This window comes from Dysidea avara, chromosome 9, assembly GCF_963678975.1.
Source record: "Dysidea avara chromosome 9, odDysAvar1.4, whole genome shotgun sequence".
Taxonomy (NCBI): domain Eukaryota; kingdom Metazoa; phylum Porifera; class Demospongiae; order Dictyoceratida; family Dysideidae; genus Dysidea; species Dysidea avara.
In genome coordinates, this window is record NC_089280.1 from 35,336,022 (window position 1) to 35,347,848 (window position 11,827).

An 11,827-nucleotide genomic window follows, 5' to 3' on the forward strand; every position below is an offset into this window, starting at 1 on the left:
CATGACTACATTGAGCTGTGCAGGCCCGTAGCCAGGGGGGGTTCGGGGGGTTCTGAAGAACCGCCCTCTTGGAAAAAAGGTCCACAATTTCAGTAAAAGGTCCACAATTTTAGCAAAAAGGTCCACAATTTTAGTATACAAGTCCAAATTTTCAGGAGCAAAAGTCCATTAGCTACAGTTTACTAGATACCACTATAATAAGAAGCTAAAATAAGTGCTCCGAGTAACTCATTCAGTGCTTGCATTAAATGCAATGCAAGATCGAGATACTCTAATAGAGCAGTCAACCACTCTAATAGAACAATCACTCTAATAGAACAGTCACAATTACATTTTCTTTTAAAAGCTACTTAATTTACATGTAGATTGTCTAAACCGAGCTTTCATTAAAATATAAGATTTTGGTGGACAAGCCCCTCCATGCAGAGCCCACGAATAGCATCCATGTTTCAACTCCATGCAATGTGTAAATTTCATTGTTTAAGACAACCTTTGTTCTGCTACACTGCCCTGTTGATCATGGCAGAGTGCTCAATCTTTCCCATTCTTATTCATTGTGACATTCCAATATATTATATTTAGACACATGCATGTGCAGATGGTATAATTACAGTAGCAGTAGAGATATTTTTCCAGATATCATTCATACAGCTGGTCTTCAGCTTACCTAAAAAAATTGTTATTTTTATTGACTGAAATGCCACTAAATTCAACCTTTTAGTATCTGTTTTCAAAAAATTTTCTGGGGGGGCATGCTCCCAGACCCCCCTAGATTGGGTGTGCTTCGCACACCCAGTCTCAGTACCTTTATTAATCATCATGCAAGTAAAGGTCCACTTTTGGTCAAAAAGAACCCCCCTTTCAAAATTCCTGGCTACGGGCCTGCTGTGACCAACACAACTTGACTACATCGAGCTGTGACCAACACAACTTGACTACATCGAGCTGTGACTGGCTACATTGGGCTGTGACTAACATGATGTGGCTAACACAACTTGACCGACTGAACGTTTAGGAGTTGGTAATGCCCAATTGACATCTACCAGATAATGAGGATATACTTCCACACACAGAGTGCATATCTACCAAGTATCACTTATACAACCTTTTTTTTTTTTTTAATTTTTTTTTTTTTAATTTTTTAATTTTTTTTTTTTTTTATAATTACCTATCGTTTGTGTTAACACCATAATTTTATTCTAAAACTCTAGTCTCATGGCAATAACTGGGGTGTTGGGGACAGACTAAAACAAGCTAGCGTCCAGGACACCTGGCAAAATCAATTCTTTGTCTTGGGGCAATTCAATCCATGCTGCGACAAATTCTGCTGGCTCCATTCCATTTGGAAACAACAGTGGCCAGAAAGGGGATGACAACCACTTTGGAATGATTAACGTGCCTTGGGACCTTGTATTCTGAGCATGTCTAATAACCCTAGGTATTAAATGAACAGGTGGGACCCACCAATTGTTATCCTCCGCCCAGCTACAGGTAAAGGCATCGACTGCTTCTGCACCCAGTGTCCAGAATCTGGAGTTAAACCTACCGAGTTGAGCATTCCTTGGGCTTGCAAATCTATCAACAGTGTGGGGGCCTCATATGCCATCTAACCATTGAAATACCATTGGGTTTAGCATCCAATCATCATAATCCACGACCCTACTATAGTAATCTGCTAACTCATTCTCCTCTCTAGGTATCCACTCAGACTCAACTCGGATGTGGCTATTGGCGCAAGTAGCAAAAATGCTCAAGGCCTCAGTTTGCAGGAGGGGTTTGGGACTACCATGTTGTACGATCCTCACCACATTTTGATTGTCAGTAAACCACCGTATTCTTTCATTCGTCCCATGCTGTACGATCCTCACCACATTTTGATTGTCAGTAAACCACCGTATTCTTTCATTCTTAAGCTTGTCTTTAAAGGACTCTAGCACCATCCTCACTGCATGCAACTCGCGCCATGTAGAACTTTGTGCTGCCTCTTCATTTGACCACTGGCCATTGGCAACCAGGTTCCCATGCTCAACAGTGTATCCCCCATATCCTGTAGCACTAGCATCTGAATAAACCACTCGGACTGCCGATGGCTTAGGCCAAATATCCTGCCCATTGAAATCTTTTAACCTGTCAAGCCAGAATCTTACTTCTTCTAAGGCCTCTGCCGATAGTTCCAACTTTTGGAACCAGGACAGTCTGGTATTCAGAGTGGCATACATGCTCCACGTCATCAGGCGGGAGACGGGACCCAGGCCGAGGGACATTGAGTTTATCTTACCAATCACACTAGCCAAATACTTTGCTTGCACATACCTAACACTCTGTATCTCTAGCAGCCTAGTTTTAAGAGCCCTTATCTTGTCCTCAGGAATGGCAAACTCGCCTTTAGAGAGATCTATCAGGAACCCAAGCCATTCTATACTATTAGATGGTGTCCACTCGCTCTTCTCCACATTGACCACAAGTCCAGCCTTTTCAAGGTCTCCTTTGACAAGTACACTCTCATGCAGGGCCCTCTCAAAGCCTTGGACTGCCACAATCCCATCATCAAGGTATATTATGGCTTTCAATCCACGTCCCCTCCAGTATCTAATTAATGGCCTCAAGAGCTTTGTAACAAGCTGTGGACAGTCCAAAGGGTAGCACAGCAAAAACAAAATAGTTTAGAACACCCTTAATCTCCCACTGGAAACCCAAAAACTTATGGTAGTCTGGGTGCACATCAACATGATGATAACCCGACTTGAGGTCGAACTTGAACATATACTCACCTTTCTCAAACATTAGGGCAGCAGTGCGTAGGTCCTCGTATTTAAAACTAATAACATGCAAAAACTTATTCAGGTACTTTAGATTAAGAACTACACGTAATTTACCTGCTGAATTTGCTACAACAGAAAGGGGGTTACACAGGTGTGGACTTTCTCGGACTCTAATAATGCAGCGATTACTAAGAAGGCTCTCCACAGCCTCATTAACAAACTCTCTGTGTAGTTTAGCTGACTGGTGGTTATGCTGTGACCAGGAAGGGGGGATAAATTTTAAAGGTAGGCGGTACCCATTCTCGATACAATCCAGTATGGGGGGTGGGGCATGCAACACATCTTTCCAAAAAACAGATCTTTGCTTTAGCCGGCCCTGCACATGTGTGATTTGGGGCTCTGTACTGTCTGACTCCCAAAACCTGGTTGCCAAGTCTCCACCCTTATAGTGGTTCTCCACCACCATATTACAATCATCTCTTAGCTCAGCCCCATTATTAGATACAGGCTTGTCACCCTTCACCCTACTGGCATGCTTTCCATCACTCTTTATGTCAGTGGTGACCTTATTGACACTTTTGTTCAGTACTGGAGAACAGGCTTCCTCTCTACTAACACATGCTGTGATGTTCTTGGGATGACATACAGTGCTATCAACACATTCACAAAATAAACCTGATCCCATGCACATATCATCTACATCCAACTCATCACACATACAGACATCATCAACACATGCTGGTACCTTCGACTCAGAACTGGTGCTTACCACAGGCTGTAACAAAGGATACGTTCTTGGTGGTGCTGAACAAGTTGCTTGAATGTGGCCATACGCACCACAGCGAAAACATGGCCCCAACACACGAGGCTTAAACTGCCGCTGAGGCACTGGTGGTGGCAGAGCAAACCGTTCTCTTCTACCATACTCCAGGTATGGGTCAAATCTATATTCCTGGTGGTGCTCCTGTCTTGGCCTCCTGTACTTACCACCACCACCACCACCACCACCACCACCACCACCACCACCACCACCACCACCACCACCACCACCACCACCACCACCACCACCACCACCACCACCACCACCACCACCACCACCACCACCACCACCACCACCACCACCACCACCACCACCACCACCACCACCACCACCACCACCACCACCACCACCACCACCACCACCACCACCACCACCACCACCACCACCACCACCACCACCACCACCACCACCACCACCACCACCACCACCACCACCACCACCACCACCACCACCACCACCACCACCACCACCACCACCACCACCACCACCACCACCACCACCACCACCACCACCACCACCACCACCACCACCACCACCACCACCACCACCACCACCACCACCACCACCACCACCACCACCACCACCACCACCACCACCACCACCACCACCACCACCACCACCACCACCACCACCACCACCACCACCACCACCACCACCACCACCACCACCACCACCACCACCACCACCACCACCACCACCACCACCACCACCACCACCACCACCACCACCACCACCACCACCACCACCACCACCACCACCACCACCACCACCACCACCACCACCACCACCACCACCACCACCACCACCACCACCACCACCACCACCACCACCACCAAGATTAAGGACACCTTGATTAAGGACACCTTGATAATCAGGACACCAAGATTAAGGACACCTTGATTAAGGACACCTTGATAATCAGGACACCTTAATTATCAAGGTGTCCTGATTATCAAGGTGTCCTGATTATCAAGGTGTCCTGATTATCAAGGTGTCCTGATTATCAAGGTGTCCTGATTATCAAGGTGTCCTGATTATCAAGGTGTCCTGATTATCAAGGTGTCCTGATTATCAAGGTGTCCTGATTATCAAGGTGTCCTGATTATCAACATCAGTTTATATACTAAGGGATACTTTGGGACCTTAACTAAGTGTCTGGATTATGTAGGTGTCCTCAAGTGTCCACATTAACAGTTCCAGTGGATCAAATTTTAACACACCTGAATTGTTTGATGCAAATTAATAGTGATCACTTTCTTCATACAAGTTTTGATCATTTGAGAAGTGAATGTCCACATTAACGGGTTCCTATATGTTTCATATTGACCATATAAGGAGGTGTTCTGTTGTGTTGTTTGTATAACATTTGTCGTAACATTTTTGAAGGTTAAAAAATGACATTACTGAAGTGAGAACCAGTAATGAAAAGTTGAAGGTGTGTGTTCATCAGAAAGAGTCACAATTAACAGAAAAGAACAAACAGTTTAAACACATGAGGTTAGTAACATTATTATGTAAGTCACTACTGTTAAATGGTTCTGTTTGTAGGGAAATGTTTAATGAAAGACTTCAAATTCAAACATCTAATTTGTTAAGTGTTAAAAGAGACATTTCTACTGCTCGTAATCAATTACAGTCTCTTTCAAGAGAGCAATGTGATTCCATCTCTTTTGTGGCAGTAAAAATTAAACTGACATTAACAGAAAATCAGTCAATTCTATTGGAGAGAATATCTCAGCTGTCCACCCAGTATGACCAGCTCTGGCAAGTCAAACAAAACATGGACAGTGATAATAAAAGACTTGTGGACTCCATTAAAGAGAGTGAATCTCAACTGAACCAAAAAACGGAAGAGGACAAAATTGTATTGTCACAATTGAGGAGGGAAATTAATGGTAAAACAATTTTGTTTTGTGTTGTGTCTACTGTACACATCTACACTACACTCAGACATATTGTGTATGTGCATGTGCCCATAATCAGACATTACATTACAACCTGTACTTCAACTAAGACCATATTTTGCAGTAGCTACTTATTTTGTGTGAACTTTTCACTTGCGTCCAACACTATTATGTATGGTACACCTGAGAATTACAAATAGTAGCTGTGTTTTGTACCATAGAAAATTCTTTGCTGTGTCATTTATATCCCAACTCAACATATAAGTTTACTTGGTCCTGTTGTGTAAATGTTTGTTCCCATGTTCTACAGATCTCAAGGAACAACTGACTCAGTCCAGTAGTGATTTGGCAGCTGAAAAACTTGTCAAAGAGAACTTGGAGCTCAAGTTGAGGTATACATGTAGTAGCCTTTGTATTAAAAACACTACTGAATTGTGAACAACCGTTACATTATCACAAATTAGTAGAGCTATAGTCATAGCCAAGTAACCTAATTTCTTGTCTAGGCTTAATAAGAGATAGCTGCATTAAATTTCTCACTGGGGAATGTTATAGTTGGCTGATTAGGGTCTTTAGACTACACATTAACAACTCCCTAAATTAAAAACACCTAATATCAAACAGTACAGTAGTACTGTAGGGATCCCCCAAAAGTGAAACATGCCACCTAAAGATATGTGATGAAAATCACCTTTACAGACTAATATTAGTCATCTAACATCAAATATAGCATTAAAAACAAGGAAACACGTATAGGCAGCTGGATATAGAATTTTAAGAAACTCAATTTTCTTGTTTGACTACCTGCCTGCCTGCTAGCCTGTCTGACCACAGTCGCAAAGCTGGAGGCCAGACAAAACAGTGTACGGCCACCATTTTACACCACAATAACAAACTAACTAGTGGGATATGCCTTTTGGGGTACCAACGAGTGTGTGCCCTCTTCATCTTGTCTGTCCTTTATCTTCAATCAGGCTGTTCATCTTCTTGTTGCAATAAAAACCATATCAAGGCGTTAAGTTTCCGTACCAGCACCTTTCTTGAGCAGCATACTTAGACACCACGAAATTATTTAAAGCACTTACACTTGGTAGATACCAATAACTTCACAATAGGTACGAGACAACGTCCATTATGTATCACTGATTAAGATTGATCGAGCACGGGGACCATACCTCTTAATAATCTATTTACCTGATCACAATGAAACATCCCATTATTATTATTGGTCTGGCATATTTGTAATGTGAAAATATGAAATCATGACACGCCCCCTGGTAGTTGGTAAAGGCTGACTTGAGATACTCTAATACAACAGTGAACAGTCACACTTGTATGGTTGAATACTGTATATATATTTTTTAAAAAAAACAAGCAAACTAGTAGTAGGAATCCAAACAAAATAAGGTAAGAATGAATGACAGTATTACAGCATAGCTTGATGGGAAAATCCCTACTTTGGCATTGAACAAAATGGTTGTTAAAACAAAGGGATTTTCCTACTAAGTTATGCTGTAATACCATCATTCATCTCTTACTTCACTACTTTCATTGCTTGGATCCTACTTTATTAACAATTTCTAACATAGATGTATACCATCCCAGAAGGTTCCCAAGTATCTATATGTCATTCTCTTTTGTAGGACAGTGAAGGGAGACAATTCTAAACTTACCAAATTGTTATCAGATAAATCATCTGAGCATGCTAAAGAAACAGAAAGGTAAGAGGACTCTCTCTAGTTCTTAAACACAGTTTGTGAAAGTTGTTTATTCTTTAGGCTCCAATTGATGGCCAGTCAGCTAGAAGCTAAACTAGTCAGCTGAAGCAGAGTTGGCTATCATTCAGTCAGAGTAGAGTGACGCCATTCAGACTCACCTCAGTAACACAATGGTATAATGTCTTTGTACTTGTGCAGGCTGCATTCACGCATGTGTGAGTGTGTGTAGTGTGTGTGTGCATACATGCATGTGTGTAGTGTGAGTGTGTTGTACGTACACGCATGTGTGTAGTGTGTAACGCGCACATGTGTGTGTGCATGCACGCATGTGTGAGTGTGTGTAGTGTGTGTGTAGCACACGTGTGTTTGTGTGTGTGTGTTTATTGCAACTGCATGTGTGGACCACAAATACAGTATCTTGTATACAATAGACAAGAAGGACTATTGACTGTATTGTATTGTTGTATGGTGTAGGTGGAGCACTTACATAACACAGTCCATTTGGAGTGCAAGGAGAGGATTGAGTTAACTGAGGCTCTAGAGCAGGCAAGAGAGCAACTACTAACTTACAAAATGAAGGACAAGACACACCCCAAGTGCTAACCCCACCCCCACAACAGAATTACCATGGCAACACAATGTCCAGTTTAAATCATAGCCAACAGCGTATTGCACAAGTAACAGGACGAGTAAGCAAGAGTGACTACAGACATTCTAAAAGTGGACGCTTTTAGTTGTACGTATTGTGTGTTTGTCTCATTACAACCATATTTCATTTATAATTTAGTAGTGATTTAGAGAATTACATTACAGTCTGATCCAAGAACATTTCCAGTTTTGATAACCATACATGGTCTGTGGTAACTGTAGATTAGTTGACCCACTTTTGTTATCTGCTACAGTGCCATGTAACGGACTATTTTCTTTTTCTTTTAGTTATGGGAAACTATAGTTATACTTGTAATAAATGACAAAACATTGTCCAGGCACAAAATTATTACACATGCTGTGATTGAACACCTGCTATCACAAAGTGAGTGATATCTGGAAGCAGCTTTGAAGAATTAGTGAACTGAAAGATATAGTGTCTATGGGATTGGAGTTTTAGTAGAATAACAATTACGCATGACCAGCACTACATGGGCATGACATTATTGAATTTTAGGTCATTTATTGTTAATTTTATGTTTCAGATCAGGAAAGTTAGCCTAAACCAATGTGGGAGGGTAGCTCATAATTCATTACAATTGTACAGGCACCTGACTGTTTTATTAGAGCTAGCTGAATGTTCTATTAGAGTATTTTGATCTGTTGTTGATCACTATTCTGCCACCTCATAAGAAGTCAAACAGTTAAAACCCTGACTCTTTACCCCTTCTAGCCTACCTTTCTCTGTGCCTAGCAGAGTAAACAAATCAGTTTATTACTTCCTTACAATCATTAAACATTGAGATGATGGAATAATGGTGAATAATTATATGATGTCATAATAACGACCAAATTTGGATGAGACAGCAATGCAGGTGGGGGAAATATAAAACTAACAATAAGTGGTCTTAACTGGCTGAAGGGTGCTCTGTACAGTTTGTGTAAGGAGATGGTGAAACAGGTTATATCTTTTACGGTAATGGAAATAATTATTATGGTTGTTAATTAAGTGTGTGGCTTATTACTGAATCTTTAGCACCTGTGCATCAGGTAACAGACACGCCCCTTGCTATTCTACACCCCCATGTTTAAAATGTATAGAACTAGTTTGCTATTTTTTCACCCAAAAGGTATGAAATTTTTGATGGGTTACTGTAGTAATTTTGCTAAAAAGAGGGCTTGCAGTTTTTTGATAGCAACTTCGGATGACAAATAGCATGGAAGTGAAACGAAAGATTGGTGGCAGTGTCAAACTAGAAGTTGAGTATCTGATGATTGATTTTGAGAAGCTAAAAGACAAAAAATAAAACACACAATAGTTGGTACTGTTTTGTATTATATAGTGTATTGTATCATGAAAGTATCAAGGCTTTAGTGTGTAAACTGTATGACTAGTTCTAGTTTAAAGGGAAAATTATAACTTGTATTCTACAGCAAATTAGCAGTTGGGTTTGGACTAAAGTGTGCTCTAGTGATAGCTTTGATTATATCCAGTAAGAAAATACAGTGTATTTGCCCAAATCATTTGTGAGTTATGGTATTTCATGGGAGCTGTACATGAACTCTACAGAACACCCTTAAGGCAATCTTATTCAAAAATTAGCTTTTTTTTTCATTGTAAAATAATTTTAGTATGGAGGTACTTGTACAAAAATTTCTTACACGAATTTTTTTTTGCACAAGATCAAACTACTCTAATAGAGCAGTCATCCACATAAATCATACGAAAATATTATTTTTATCACAAAAATTTTTTGCACGAAAATAAAGTGAATTACAGTACCTAAGAGAAAATAGCTAGCTATCACAGACTGTGGATCTTGTGGTACTTTTCTGTTTAAATTTCATGAATAGCCCAAAATTACTGTTTGTGTAGCCCCCAAATAAGCAAAATCATACACTTCTCCACAATAAAACTTTCCATATAGAAATAGTACTCCTCATGTCATGTATTTGTACCATCACAGATTTGACCTTGGTGATCTTAATTGTCATTCTAACACAGAAAATTGATCATTTCTGTCTTTAATTCCCTGAGGCAATAATTAACTTGCTAGAATGTGGTATCAAAATAAAGGTCTTGTTGAAAGAAACAACTTTGAAGTCAATATAAAAATCACAATCACTAAAACCTTTTAATACCTTAGACCGTGCAAAGTTAATTGTATGATTCTGGTACTACCAATTGACCAACATTGACCAACACTGATCAGGTGATCAGGCTTGTGTTTTTATGCAACTTTTTGATGTGGTACACTACATTTATAGCAGTACATGGAATTACACTGTATACAGGAAAAACGAAGTCGATGTAGAAAGTTAGTGTATCTTTATAAGAAAAGAGTGTGTACAAGACATGAAAATTTTAAACAGATATAAAATATTATTATGATGATCGCACAATTCATTCAGCAACCAGAAACATATAATTAACTTTTCGTGGCCTCATACTGCTACACCCCCAACTGTACACATTCATGTATGGCCACCACTACACAAACTACAAAAGATTCTACATTAAAATCAGTATTTTGGTATTGTTGGTATCTGAGAATTACTACTAATACACAATAAATACTCCCCATTGATAGGCTCCTAATTTTTAAATGAAGTTTCTAACTGACGTTTGTCATATACGGTGCATTGAAGAACCAAGATTGCTACACTACATTGTAAGCCACATGAAGAACAGTCCAGTAGCACAGTGTGCAATTAAGCATACAAGTTCAATAGCAGGATTTTAGAAATCATAAACAAAAAATTGAGGGTAGGATTTATATTGACACTATTGACTGTTCTATTAGAGTATTTCAGCTTTTATTGTGTCTGCTTTCTGGAAACAGACTTATAATTATACATAAGTGTGTTGAAGTACACTGAGAACTTGGGAAGACACTGGGGTAATGTGAGACCATGTTATTGCCTTGTTGGCTTGGAGTGTCTGGTAAAGTGAGGAATGGGTGAATTATGTGCATGTTCTATGTCATTGTGGTCCATCTAGAGCTCATAGGGACATGTAATTTGGTCTGGAGTTCTTCATTACAACCAACACTCATCCATTTTGTACCACAGGCATTTCCCACCCAACCACCCCCTGCCACCCTTTCGTGAGGACATGTGGTCCAACAACACCTCTATCTAAAATGTTGAGAAATTGTAGAATTTGCTGCTAGAAAGGCCATCATAAAAACGTCTTCATCTTAGGGAAATTTCACCTGTGTAGCTGCTGAGTTATATGAAATACCATTCATCATGGAATTTGTTACCAAAAGCAAAATCAGGTCACCTTTATTGAACTTGTTAACGTACTTAAGTTATAAATCTCAATTTACTCCATGCATATAAGGAAGCCTTGCGGAAAGTCCACACAGTTTTGTAAAATCTCCTTGTGTAATAAAACTAAAGGAGTTATGAAACCATGAATATTCGCTGATACATTTTAACCATATATGGTAGTGTAAATATAATGGCAGAAGTCAGGTAGCTAATGGTGTCCAATGCACAGTTACATGTCACATAATAGCTGACCAGTTGATCTAACATAGCTATATACAAAGTGTTTGATTTCTTTTATTCATAAGAAGTTTAAGTGAACATATAGGTACACGTAATTTAAGATGAAATAAGCAATTTAATGCCATCAAATTTAATGCACTGAAGTTGTTTCAACAAATAGTTACAAGATGACAAAACACTCTAATAGAACGCTCACATATTACACGGTGGTTACTTATTAAATACTCTAACAGAACGTTCACACGAAATGAGTTAATATTGACGTTTCTCACCTGATGGATTTGGCTCCTCCTTCCAGGATCAACTCATGGTCGCTACTCGTAGCCAGCTCAACACTTCCTTCAGGTAAGGTAGAACCAGTGACTAGCTATAGCCCGCGGACTCGTTGCGCGTGAAGATAGCTAAGCAAGAAGAAGCGATGCTGCTACATCAGCTTAAAGTTATAAAGGCAATTAAGCG

General features: G+C 40.1%; 2 protein-coding genes across 6 annotated transcripts in view; one reads left to right on the plus strand and one right to left on the minus strand.

The window, feature by feature from the left end:
* The window catches only part of LOC136267152 (kinetochore protein Nuf2-like), a 32,066-nt gene extending 24,080 nt beyond the window's left edge, over window positions 1-7,986 (plus strand). For 4 of the 5 annotated variants that reach the window (XM_066062238.1, XM_066062237.1, XM_066062240.1 and 1 more), the window contains 6 exons: window positions 4,969-5,079; window positions 5,131-5,477; window positions 5,797-5,878; window positions 7,130-7,207; window positions 7,265-7,377; window positions 7,679-7,986. In XM_066062238.1, coding sequence (XP_065918310.1) covers window positions 4,969-5,079; window positions 5,131-5,477; window positions 5,797-5,878; window positions 7,130-7,207; window positions 7,265-7,310 — 664 coding nt within the window. In that variant the 3' untranslated portion in view covers window positions 7,311-7,377; window positions 7,679-7,986. Of the gene's footprint in view, window positions 1-4,968; window positions 5,080-5,130; window positions 5,478-5,796; window positions 5,879-7,129; window positions 7,208-7,264; window positions 7,420-7,678 lie in introns of all 5 variants that reach the window. The other variant, XM_066062239.1, reaches the window with a different exon arrangement.
* LOC136266775 (uncharacterized) lies at window positions 2,588-3,819 on the minus strand (the record flags this gene model as incomplete). The annotated part of the gene is made up of 1 exon (XM_066061794.1): window positions 2,588-3,819. A coding segment is annotated over one exon (1,230 nt), but the record flags the coding sequence as incomplete, so codon positions are not given.
* Window positions 7,987-11,827: the final 3,841 nt, after the last annotated feature.